This window comes from Hyperolius riggenbachi, chromosome 7 (genome assembly GCF_040937935.1).
Source record: "Hyperolius riggenbachi isolate aHypRig1 chromosome 7, aHypRig1.pri, whole genome shotgun sequence".
Taxonomy (NCBI): domain Eukaryota; kingdom Metazoa; phylum Chordata; class Amphibia; order Anura; family Hyperoliidae; genus Hyperolius; species Hyperolius riggenbachi.
Window position 1 is genome coordinate 140231038 of NC_090652.1, and position 12525 is coordinate 140243562.

A 12525-nucleotide genomic window follows, 5' to 3' on the forward strand; every position below is an offset into this window, starting at 1 on the left:
GGAGAGCTGGTGGATGGGGAAGAAGGAGCATGTATATTGTGGGCAGCACTGTGACGTAACGGTTAGCACTCTCGCCTTGTAGCGCTGGATGCCCAGTTCGAATCCCAGCCAGGGCACTATCTGCATGGAATTTGTATGTTCCCCTGTGTCTGCATGGGTTTCGTCCCAGTACTCAGGTTTCCAACACCATCCCAAAAACATACAGATACGTTATTGGCTTCCCCCTAAATTGGCTCTAGAGTATATGATACACACACTACAGGATACATACATAGGCATAGGAATATGGTAGGAATTAGATTGTCTTAAAGAGAAACTCCAACCAAGAAATGAACTTTATCCCAATCAGTAGCTGATACCCCCTTTTACATGAGAAATATAATGCTTTTCACAACAGACCATCAGGGGGCGCTGTATGACTGATTTTGTGCTGAAACCATTCCCACAAGAAGCTCTGGGACCAGCGTTACTTTTGGCAGTTTGTTACAATGTAACAAGGTTCCCAGACAGGAATTAGCTGTTTACAGCTGTCTCTAACAGCCAAAACAGCTAGCAGCAGCTACATAACCTGCCCACAGTAAAAATGTCACCATGTAATAAATGTCAGAATGTGAATCGGGGAGAGGAAAGATTTTACAATGAGCAAACACTGACTAAATCATTTATACATAATTATTGTAAAAATGAAGCACTTTTTTATTACATTATTTTCACTGGAGTTCCTCTTTAAGTGACAAAGAAAGTTAAGTGACAAAGACAATATACTCTGTACAGCGCTGCGGAAGATGTCAGCACTATATACATACTAAATAATAATAATAATTATATACCTGATGATATTTCACAACTGAAACGTCAGATGAGTTAAATAATTTGTAGCATTGTATAGTCCAGGACTCGTTAATAAATTCATTACAACCTGCATGTACATCATGTTAATACGTAAAGCTATGACTGTACAGATGTTCAGGTGCAAAAATCAAAGAAAAGAAAATTTAAAATAAAAAAGACTGCTAATCCAGCCCACCCATCCAGCTCTCTATTTGCTGAGGGTGGTACAGTAAGGGAAAAGAGGTGATGTTGAGGGATTGGCGTAAACATCATTGGGTGTGGTTTGGCAGAAGAACGGCAAACCTCGTATCGAACATATCAGTCATGAGATTTTGAATTACCTGCACATGCCAGGTTTGCAAAATCATTTAGGTTTCCGTCATTCTCCAACCCTGCTGAACCTTGGGCCCAGGTTCCATTTACCAAAATGTGGAATTCAAAATAACAGTAACCAGCATGTACAATTAGCTGTGTTGTAGATGTGAGCAACTAAAGTACATTATATTTGCTTCTTAGTATGCAGTATAGTGTACATTACACTATACACACACACACACACACACACACATACATACACACATCACCTTTGTACCTTCTGCTGTAGGCCACCCTTAACAGAGAACAGGCAGGGGCTTGGGGGCCATGAATACACTGCCATTATGATTCACTGAAACCTATACAGCAGTATCCTAGCAAGTTTGTAAAGGGTTTCCCAAAAGTGTTTCCCAATGTTGGGTAAAATAGTTTAATAGCAATCTGTCCATTACAGCTATTCTTCACTGTTGTGTGTACCTATTCTAGTCTTCTGTTGTCAGAGCACTGTATCACAACATGCATAGTGCTTAACCACTAAAGTTTTATAAATATTGTTGAACATGTTTATCTGATTGTTAAGGACATTTCAGTGCAAGATTTAAAGCTATGAATCAATATAATATATCTTAACATTAATTTTGAACTGTGCTGTGATATGAACCTTGATGGAGATTGGCATTCTTCCCATACTTTGTTTTATTGCACATTAAAAATATTTAATGGGATCATTCAGATGTAGCTTCTGTTTTGCTGATTTTAGTATATTATAGTATAGTACCAAAGACAGCAGAGGAGAAAACGCCAACATGAAAACCAGATTTACATTTACAGTGGAATTACGAGACCACTTAGCAGCTAAGTTGAGCTGCTCATAAAATACCCACATTTTTAAATGGCCACATTGCCTCTTGTATAGTCAGTGTGCCTCATCCTCCATTTTTCATCCTTCATTTTAAAAAACATATGTTTATGCAACAGAAAAAAAGCCTTCCACTTTAAATGTAATCTAGTTAAATGATAACCAAGGCGAAGAAGATTGTTAAAACGAGGGGTGCGGAGCAGTCGTCATGCCCACGGTTCCACCCATTCACCTCTGTTCTCTTGTAAGAGCAATTAGAAGCTGATCCCGTGTCGGCCAGGTCAGAAGCAATGCACAAGCACTAGGCCCGGAAGAGCGCGTCATTGATCGCTCTGCATATTAGAGATGGCCCGAATGGTTCGACTGCGAACTTATTCATGCGAACTTCGGTGGTTCGCGTTCGCGGTGAACTGCGAACTATATGCAAGTTCGACCTGCCCCCTATACTTCATCATTAGGGTCAACTTTGACCCTATACATTACAGGCTCAGCACATTCAGTGACTACCTGTGTGTGTGACAGCTGCACATTTGTAATACCAATCACTGCATACCCACCTGTTCAGTGCACCTACCTAACTACGTGAGAGCACGCACTGTTATATACCAGTCAGTCGCTGCACCTGTTCACGGTACCTGTGTGTGTGACAGCTGCACATTTGTAATACCAATCACTGCATACCCACCTGTTCAGTGCACCTACCTACCTACGTGAGCGCACGCAGTGTTATATACAAGCAAGAAGTTTTAAATCAGGATGATACCATTTATTGGCTAACTAAAAATGAATAAAAATAAGCAAGCTTTCGGCCTTGCAGCCTTCGTCGGGCTTATATCCTGTTAGTTTGCAGGCTGGTGGTACAGACAGCTTATATACATGCAACATCAAAAGGAAAAACAGATATTCTTTTCAAGCATAAATACATGTCATTAAGATGCCTTAATTCAAACAGACCATCTAAATGGGGGTTAGAGGTTATTAGCTAAGATAAGCATCCTTGTTTACTCCCTGCTCACAGACCTGGATTAGAATTGACCCAGAGGTATCGTAAATTCTTAGTTCATAAGTTCAGCTAGAATGGCTGAGAAAGTTTAAATAGCATCAGTCTCATACCAATATAAGAAGTTGTTGTCCTTATTCAAACCATTAAGTCAGTCACTGCATCTGTTCACGGTACCTGTGTGTGTGACAACTGCACATTTGTAATACCAATCACTGTATACCCACCTGTTCAGTGCACCTACCTACCTACGTGAGCGCACGCAGTGTTATATACCACCAGTCACTGCACCTGTTCACGGTACCTGTGTATGTGACAGCTGCACATTGTATTGATACCAGTCACTGCATACCCATTCACTGCACCTGTGTGACTGCACAGTGTATTAGTCAAGTCAGTGCATACCTTTCACTTCATCCCCCCAATATGGGCAAAACAGGCAGAGGCAGCCCATCCGGCAGGTCTGTTTGAGGTCGTGCTGTCATGATTTCATGCGGCCCTGGACCAAAGTACAGTGTTCAGAAGGTGCGTGCCATCAACCCCCAAGATTGTCAGGAAGTAGTTGACTATTTAACACAAAACACCTCATCTTCCTCAGCTTCTGCATGGAAGCGTGACATATCTTCCTCCTCCTGCTCTGATTCTGGCACCCCACTTACCACTTAGTCGGCCGCCACCACCAAAGTGCTATCACCCCAGGGCTCAGCGGTGTGGACATTTTTTTGTGTGTCTGCCTCAGATGAGAGCAATGCCATCTGTACTCTCTGCCACCAAAAATTGAGCCGTGGAAAGATCAAGACCCGCGTAGGGACTACTTCCTTACGAAGGCACATGATGACAAAGCACAAACTGCAATGGGATGACCACCTGAGGAAAAGCAGCACACAAAAGCAAAGCCACACACCGCAGTGGAAGATACCAGGCCGCAATTATTTCTCAAAAAAGGCGATACCCAAACTGTACCGTGATGTTGAAGGGCAAGTGGTGTCATCTCTGGCACACAGCATTGGGTCAAAGGTCCATCTGACCACGTGGTCTGCAAAGCACAGTCAGGCCTGCCCAAAAGACAGTCTTCACACACAGCATCTCTGCCTGCACGCCGTGTGACTGCCTGCCCCCAAGACTAAGTCGCTCCCCACACAGCATCTCTGCCTGCAGGCCGCTTGACTGCCTTCTCCGCCACCACCAACAGGGTCCAGGACTCCAGGCAGATTCCTGAATTTTTAAGGCCTATATAATAATAATAATATGGCCTATAATCATGTTTCTGGTGCGTGTACATGCCTGCCTAATTTTTCTGGCTGCACTGCGGCTGCAACAACAAAACAAAAGTCATGTACATGTGTCAATTCCCCTTCATGATCGTTACCTTGCAGCAGTGAAGGGGCTTGCGTATCACAATGAAGCAATGATCGCCGTCTATATGAGTGTCTGGGGAGGGGGCACACCCAAGATAATAAGGTCGTTGCTTCATTGTGGAAAGACCAAATTCGATCAGCTGGACAGTCACTGTCATTGAGCTACCTCAGCCCGGCGACCATATGGGCTGGAAAGCCACCATCACCTGCACCCCCGTCATGGTGCGCACCAGTCCAGCACGGCCGTCACTGCACAAACAGCTGTGTGCGGTGCGTTACACAGTTAGTTTGGTCTGTCAGTGTGAAGCAGTACACTAATTACACTACCTGATTTATGTATACACATGCAAGATGTTTTAAAGCACTTTAGGCCTCAAATTTAGCATGCAATGTGATTTCTGCCCTTAAAACGCTGCTGTGCGTCAAATCCAGATTTTTCCTGGGGACTTTTGGTGTGTATCCCACTCCTTCATGCAAAAACTCAGATGTTAGACCCCTTGGAACATCTTTTCCATCACTTTTGTGGCCAGCATAAATGTTTCTAGTTTTCGCCTTCCCATTGAAGTCTATTGCGCTTCGAAAAGTTTGCGCGAAGCAAACTTTTTGCGGAGGTTCGCATTCGAGGTTCGCAAACCTAAAATCGGAGGTTCGAGCCATCTCTACTGCACATGTGCACTACGTCACAACTCGTAGTGCACATGTGCAGAGTGCTCCTGACCACGGGAGCGCAATCAATGATTCTTCTTACAAGAGAATGGAGGGGGACAGAGGTGAACGGGTGGAGCGGTGGGCATGAGGACTGCTCCCTATACATGGCTGCTACCTCCTGTTCTAACAATCTTCTTTGCCTCAGTTATCTTTTAAGGTCCAGCATGCATGGCGTTCATGTCATGTAGATGCCAGCCTATGTATCAGTAAACACCAGGTATTTATAATAATAATAATTCCAACATTTGTATAGCCCAGTTTATAGTCCTGCTTGTGTTTTTCAGTTCTGTGACCGTATCCACCACGTTTTCACATGTAAGGGAAAACAAAGAAAAAGAACACACATAGTGCAGTCTGTTTCTACTATAAAATATCCTTTGGTCCACCACCTAATGTCCAAGTGCACCTGTGGATAGCAATTAAGGTCCACAGCCTTTACCATGCTTGCCACCCGACCAAATTAGCATGCTCAACTAGCCAATATACTGTCCAGACCCACAGAAAGCAACAGCTTTAATATTTTTAATAGTTGGTCACCCTGCAATGTTGCTGCCCACTCCTACAGACAGCCATATTTGTACAACATTTTACATACCTGGACATTCTGACATGCAAGGCCCTTGTTCTTCAGCTTTCTCTGTAGGTTCTGTAGAACACAGAATAAACATATATAGTTAAAATACTATGTGGCATTTCTGGGAGAATTAAAAATACAAAAATAAAAATTAGCCTGATGGCAAACACTGCCTACTACACCCTGGAATACTATGGTTTAGTTAATTAATATTTAACAGTTCATGGTAATAGATGGTATGCTACAGAGGCACAGTGGACATGAATACTTCAAAGGCACAACATCCCACAACTTTAGGCCCGCAGAACAAGCCACCGGACATTCTCATGTTAATTCAACTTTACAAATATGCTTTTTATCCCAATAAGGGCCAGTTCACAGCTACTGTCAGCTGTGGCGCTTGTAGTTAAGTGCTGCCAATTCAAATGAATTGGCAGCACCAATACTGTAGGTTACGCAAACGCTGCAGCTTTTTCCCTATTTTCTGCATTGTTTCCCGCCGAACCTGTCTCCCTGTGAGGGTTAAAAACCTTGATTGCCGCCAAAAGCTCTCACAGAAAAGCATTTGAACATGGTGATGCAGGATGCCCGTCTGAGCCGGCCCTTAGTCAGCCATATCCTCTTTCCCATTTCATTCAGCTAAAATGATCAGATGTTCACAATGTCTGCCACGCTGACTCAGTGCTGATAAGTTATTATTTCTGTGTTGATATCTGTTCATATGTAGCTAGTAATTTGCAGCAATAGCTGTGAAGATGTGATCCCGAGAATGTGGCAGGGCAGCACGGTGGCTTAGTGGTTAGCGCTCTTGCCTTGCAGAGCTGGGTCCCCAGTTCGAATCCCAGCCAGGTCAACTTTGGCAAGGAGTTTGTATGTTCTCCCAGTGTTTGTGTGGGTTTCCTCAGGGCACTCTGGTTTCCTCCCACATCCCAAAAACATACAGATAAGTTAATTGGCTTCCCCCTAAAAATGGCTCTAGACTACAGTGGTTTTCATAAGTATTCGGCCCCCTTGAAATTTTCCAGTCTAAGAGAACAAGCCACATGATGAAAACTTGCACACACTCTGTATTATTAAGCTGTTAAATGTTGAAAACTGAATAAACAGAACACCAGTGAAACATCTCTTACTTATATGGGCTCATTTTCTCCTTCACAGTAGAATCTAGCTAAGTACATTTTTTTTAGTTTCTTTAATCTGTGTATGGATTACTCACAGTTACTCCAGGGAAGGAAATGATGGTAGCTTCACGGAATGCTTAAATGGCAGAACGTGTGCCATTCTACACAAGATGAAGAAATGGAGCGATTTAGGCTGCACTTTTGTATGATTTAAACCATGAAAGTCATATGGATCAATATGCGCATATGATCTTCATTTCCTACCATTTGTTTTGTCAATACACAACTACAATAGTTGCAAGATAAGAATTAATTTTTGACATGGAAAACATGATTTGTTAAGACAACAGGCCAGAATCCATTGAAGATGTTGAAAAATAAACTTTACACAAGTAATGTGTTGCTCTGCATCATACATATTTTACCAGCTAATTCCATTGCCAAACTGCTGTGTGTAATGGCCCATGTACATCGCTAATGGTTCTTTTAAATACTTGGCTTAAAGAGAATCTGTATTGTTAAAATCGCACAAAAGTAAACATACCAGTGCGTTAGGGGACATCTCCTATTACCCTCTGACACAATTTCGCCGCTCCTCGCCGCATTAAAAGTGGTTGAATACAGTTTTAAAAAGTTTGTTTATAAACAAACAAAATGGCCACCAAAACAGGAAGTAGGTTGATGTACAGTATGTCCACACATAGAAAATACATCCATACACAATCAGGCTGTATACACCCTTCCTTTTGTATCTCAAGAGATCATTGTGTGTTTCTTTCCCCCTGCAGTTCTCATGCACTGAAGTTTCAGGCTGCTCGTTTCTTCCTGCAAACAGCTTTGCCCTTGTCTGTAATTCCTCAGTATGTGAAAGCCCAGCCAGCTCAGAGGACGATTTATCCAGCTTGTAAAAGATAAGAGAGAAGAGAGAAGCTGCCCTAATCTAAATAATACACAGGCAGTGTGCAGAGAGGGGCCTGGAAGGGGGAGTTCATAGCAGAACCACAACACTGAAGAACTTGGCAGCCTTCCAGACACAGGCTGACAAGTCTGACAAGAGAGAGATAAGTTGATTTATTACAGAGATGGTGATAGTAGAACGTGCTGCAGTAAGCCAGAACACATTAGAATAGCTTTTGGAACTTGTAGGATGATAAAAAACAGGATGCAATTTTTGTTACAGAGTCTCTTTAAAGGCTAGAAGGTTGTGTTTATATATATATATATATATCATTGGGTCATCCCTAATGCTTTTGCCAAGCTTTCTTCAGCACCTTGCATCCGCATCACTTATTACCTTCTTCTTTACTATCTCTACATCCATTTATGTTCTGCTTTTTAATGTTTTTTTTATGTATTTTTAGACCTCATACAGCAAACCACATGACTCCATACTGATGTGCCCCCAACCGCGGCCACAAAAACAGGAAGTGGTGCGCATTTGCACATGGAGATGTGGTTGTTTCGCATCCATACTCATAAGAAATCTCTTCCACCACAAGTGATCCCCAGGGTCTCTGGCCACAGATGTAGGTGTAGTTATCACAACAAGGATAAGTCCCATATTCTTCACAAGGACAAAGGGGTGTCAGAATCTGCTCTGCTGGCCTTGATTCCATGGACAGTTTGTTGGTTTCCTATGCAGGTTGCATAGTTCAGTCCAGGGAAAAGAGGCCTTTTTGTCAGCTGTCGCCTTTTTGTCGTTAATTCTTGGGGAGTGCATTTTGCACTCCTACTAGTGCAGTCAGTTTTGTGTGTAATATTTGTACTGCCTAGTCTTGTCTGGTTTTGTCCTGTCCTTGCGATTGCACTATCTCCTGCGGTGGCTGATAGTGAATCGCTCAGTCCTGTTCCTAGATCGCATTCGTCCTAGCTCTAGAGGTGGTGGATCTTGCTTGTCTGTGTCTTGGATTATAACCTTGGCAGCGGTTGCTACTGGTTACTCCTTCCATCTGTTTGGTCTGGAACGAACGCTTGCTGTTGTCTGGTGTTAGGCAACCGATTAGCAAGCGTTCCCGCTATCTGTTTGTCTTTGTTTTCCGTGTTAGTCAGGGTTGGTACGTTTTGTCACTGTTGCGCTTTAACGTGTGGTGAACGTGCTATTAACGCGCTTGTCATTGTTGCGCATAACGTGCAGTGACCACGTTTAGTTAGTTAATTTGTTATTTCCCTTGGCGTTCGGATTGTAGTTATTTGCTGTGTCTTCCTTTACTCAATTCATGCTCTGTCTTTGCTCAGTCTTGTGTTTCTTATAGCAATCGCCTCTCTTGCGATTGGCTTTCTCACTCTGGTCTGTTCTGTTGTGATATGTCTACCGTTGCCGGGTGGCGACTAGATTGGTAGACATTCATATAGTCTGTCTCTGTTCTTACTCTCTTTTGAGTTGCTACCTTGTTTATATTGCCCAGTACTGTTTCAAGTCATGCAATTTCAATCTGGCATCTGTGGCTGTACAGAGGACTTGTTCCTCTGTACTCCACAGCTCCACCTGCTGGTTGGAATTCCTCTCTACAAATATATCATCATATACTGGGTACTCTGCTTCTGTGATTGTGGGGATTCCCATCTGCTTCAGCGCACTTGGTGTGCGCTGACGGTGGAAATCGACCCCAGATCATTACAGGGGGTTTGCAAGAGGAGAAGGATTTATGTGGCTCCCCCTTTCCTTTACCGAGCAACCCCCTCGCCCCCCCCCCCTTCCATATTGCTTAGTGGACTATTACATATATTCAATATATTCTGGCAATATTGGACTGCATGGGAACAAGTGGTTAACATAAGCTGGGAGGAACCGTCTCGATTGTTTTGGAAAACAATCACACTTCCGTATAAAAAAAGGCACTGAGCTAACTCTTATTCCAGAGAGAGAATCTAAAAAAAAAGATTATTTTCTTGTGACAATTAACACATACAAAATTATCTGATACCAAAAGCATACACGCAAATTAATTGGTTTGTACACAAAACTGGCCTTAGACTGTTACTGAGAGGAATCACTACTGGTCTTTGAATTTGGGATGAGACCCAAATTTTTATCAAAATTGATTTCAAACTTGATTTTCAACGAGTTCTCCCATAATGTCCTGGATCTACCATAACCTGGAACGGCGTACTCTCCCATAATGTCCTGGATCTACCATAACCTGGAATGTAGTGCTCTCCCATAATGTCCTGGATCTACCATACCAATTAGGACCAGGAAGGAGCAGGGATGTCTGTTTTCCATATTAGTGTTGGCAGATGTCTTAAAAGGTTAAAAGCATTTAAATAAAAAATGTTTTTTGGTAAAAAAAAAAAATGCTTAATGTCCCATATCATAATTCATTTCTAAAGAGCTGACTCAATCATTGTAATGTCCGGTGAGCAACAGAATCCTGAAACTACTGCAAACTTTATCCAGTGCAAAGTTATAACAAATACAAAGTAAGTAAACATTCCAGAGATTCAAATGGTCAGTGGTGGTTATGGACTAATGCACACCAAAACCGCCAGCAGATCTGCAAAATGCTAGCGGTTTTGGGAGCAGATTTCAGAGCGATTCTATGCATGTTTAGAGAGGATTTCTAAACATACCTAGCGGTTTTGGCTGTGTTTTTGTGTAACAGATTACACAAATTGTTACAGTAACAGCTGTACTGAACAGCTTCTGTAACAAAAACGCCTGGCAAACTGCTCTCAAGTAGCGTTTTTCCGAGCGTTTTGCGTTTTCCTATCCTTTACATTGAGGCAGAAAAGCCTCAGAAATTAAAAAAATGCTGCAGCCCGGGAGTTTGCGTTTCTGGAAAAAAATGAGCTGCTCTGGTGTGCACCATCCCATTCACTTTCATTAGCCAAGCGATTTTCCCCCTGCAAGCGTGTTAAAAAATGCTGCAGAACCGCTCCAGTGTGCACCAGACCTGAGAGGGGAAGCCTGACCTCCGTTTCACACCATATGACACTTCTTCCAAGGCTATACGCTATACTGTAGCCTCGAAAGGAAGCCCTGTAAAGCGCAAAACGAGTGTCAGGGTTCCTCTCTCACCCACCCCCACTGTCTGAATCTGTGGTATGTTAACTTTGCACTGTCATTTGCATTGAATAAAAGGCATTAATTGAAGTTTGCAGTAGTGTCGGGATTAGGTTGCTCATTGCAATTTAACCAACCTTTATCTGCTGATCCCAGAGTATACTGTCCTACACATACTGAAGCTCAAACAAGGCTTCCCTCACTGTCTTCTGCCACAGTCCTTTTTCACTTACCAATCATTGTAATCTTCTTAGGTTTTCTATCAATCTTCATTGAAAAGGCTGCTGACATATCACCCACTTTGCCAAACTATCGCCATTTGAAATGGCCCGAACTGTTCACATAAAGTTTGCAGCAAACAATGCATGTTCACCTTCACGTCTGTTTACGAACATATGGCGTGTTCCACCTGCCCCCTATACATTATAATGGAGCCAAAAAGTGTCTCCTTACCCCAGAGTCAGCAGACACATGGCAGCCAATCAGCTATTCCTCCCACCTGGACTGCCCCCCCCCCCCCCCCACACACACACACACACACACCTATCAGAAAGCCAGCACAGCGGCCATTTTGCAGTCTGTGTTTGGCTTCTGTGCTAGACAGATCAGGGAGGGTGTGCTGCTGAGGCCATGTGCCTTCAACCCCTAAATGCCACAGAAGTAGTTGACTGACTTAACAGCACACCCCATCTTCTATCGCTTCTGCTAGGAACCTTGCCACAACATCCTCATCCTCCTCTGAAATGGGCACTCCACAACGTCATTGAACTACCTCAATCCGATCATAGGGGCTGGAAAACCGCAATTGGCTGCACTCCCCTGGACGTGCACACAAGCACGACAACCATCACCACTACACAAAGATTGCCACCGAGAGGACTAACATTTACATCCTGAAGGTGTCAACTAGTAAAAACTATAATTTGCTCACATGATGTTATCGCTAAAGCTCTTTGCGGTTGTTTGCAGTGCGGTAAATGTGGCATTTTCTCTGTCAGTGTGAACTGGGCCAAACCCTTACACTACCTTATCGCCGTGTACACACGCTGGATGTTTTAAAGTACTTTATTCCACAAATTTAGGAATGTAATTTGATTTCTGCACTTTAGAGATTAAAACACGACTCCGGGTCAACTACGTAATTTTTTGTGGGACTTTGCCATGGATCTCCCTCTGGCATGCCACAGTCCAGGTGTTAGGCCCCTTTAAACAACTTTTCCATCGCTTTTGTGGCCAGAAACAGTGAAACAGTCCCTGTAGGATTTAGAATTTGTCTGCTCATTGAAGTCTATGGTGGTTTGCAAACTTTTGCGGAAAATTCGCCTTTGTGTACCGAACATTTCAAGTTCACGACATCACTAACCACCATAATAATAAGAGGGAGCTCCAGCAGAAGTATCTCCCACACTGAGGAGGTTACTCGCTGGTCAGATCAGTGGATCAATGAAAAGCCCCAATAGAAATGTAAAGATACCTTGTTTCAGGGCTCCATTAATGTAGCTAATCAGCTCTTTCCTGCTATGGATTCCATGGTACCCATATACCCATGCTGTTAAAATCTCAAACAACAATTTTGAAGTTTCAACCTCTAATGCTTGTATTTCATAAGAACTTCTTATTCAGTGAGTGTATTTCAATACATGAGAACTTATTCTCATCACTGTCATTCACTGTAGTTACATCAATAACTATAATGTCTTACACGCATACTGAGTCCCCAAAACTAGATGTCACATAAGAGCTATGATCTAAGAAT

The 12525-nt window shown here is 42.9% G+C and overlaps 1 protein-coding gene across 5 annotated transcripts in view; it reads right to left on the bottom strand.

Moving 5' to 3' along the window:
- Nucleotides 1-12525, bottom strand: part of LOC137524618 (uncharacterized) — a 571079-nt gene that overhangs the window by 489190 nt on the left and 69364 nt on the right. For all 5 annotated transcript variants that reach the window (XR_011022737.1, XR_011022738.1, XM_068244694.1 and 2 more), the window contains exon 2: nucleotides 5667-5717. Coding sequence is in view for 3 of the 5 variants with exons in the window: in XM_068244694.1 (XP_068100795.1) it covers nucleotides 5667-5717 (51 nt within the window). In the remaining 2 variants the exon portion in view is untranslated. The remainder of the gene's footprint in view (nucleotides 1-5666; nucleotides 5718-12525) is intronic.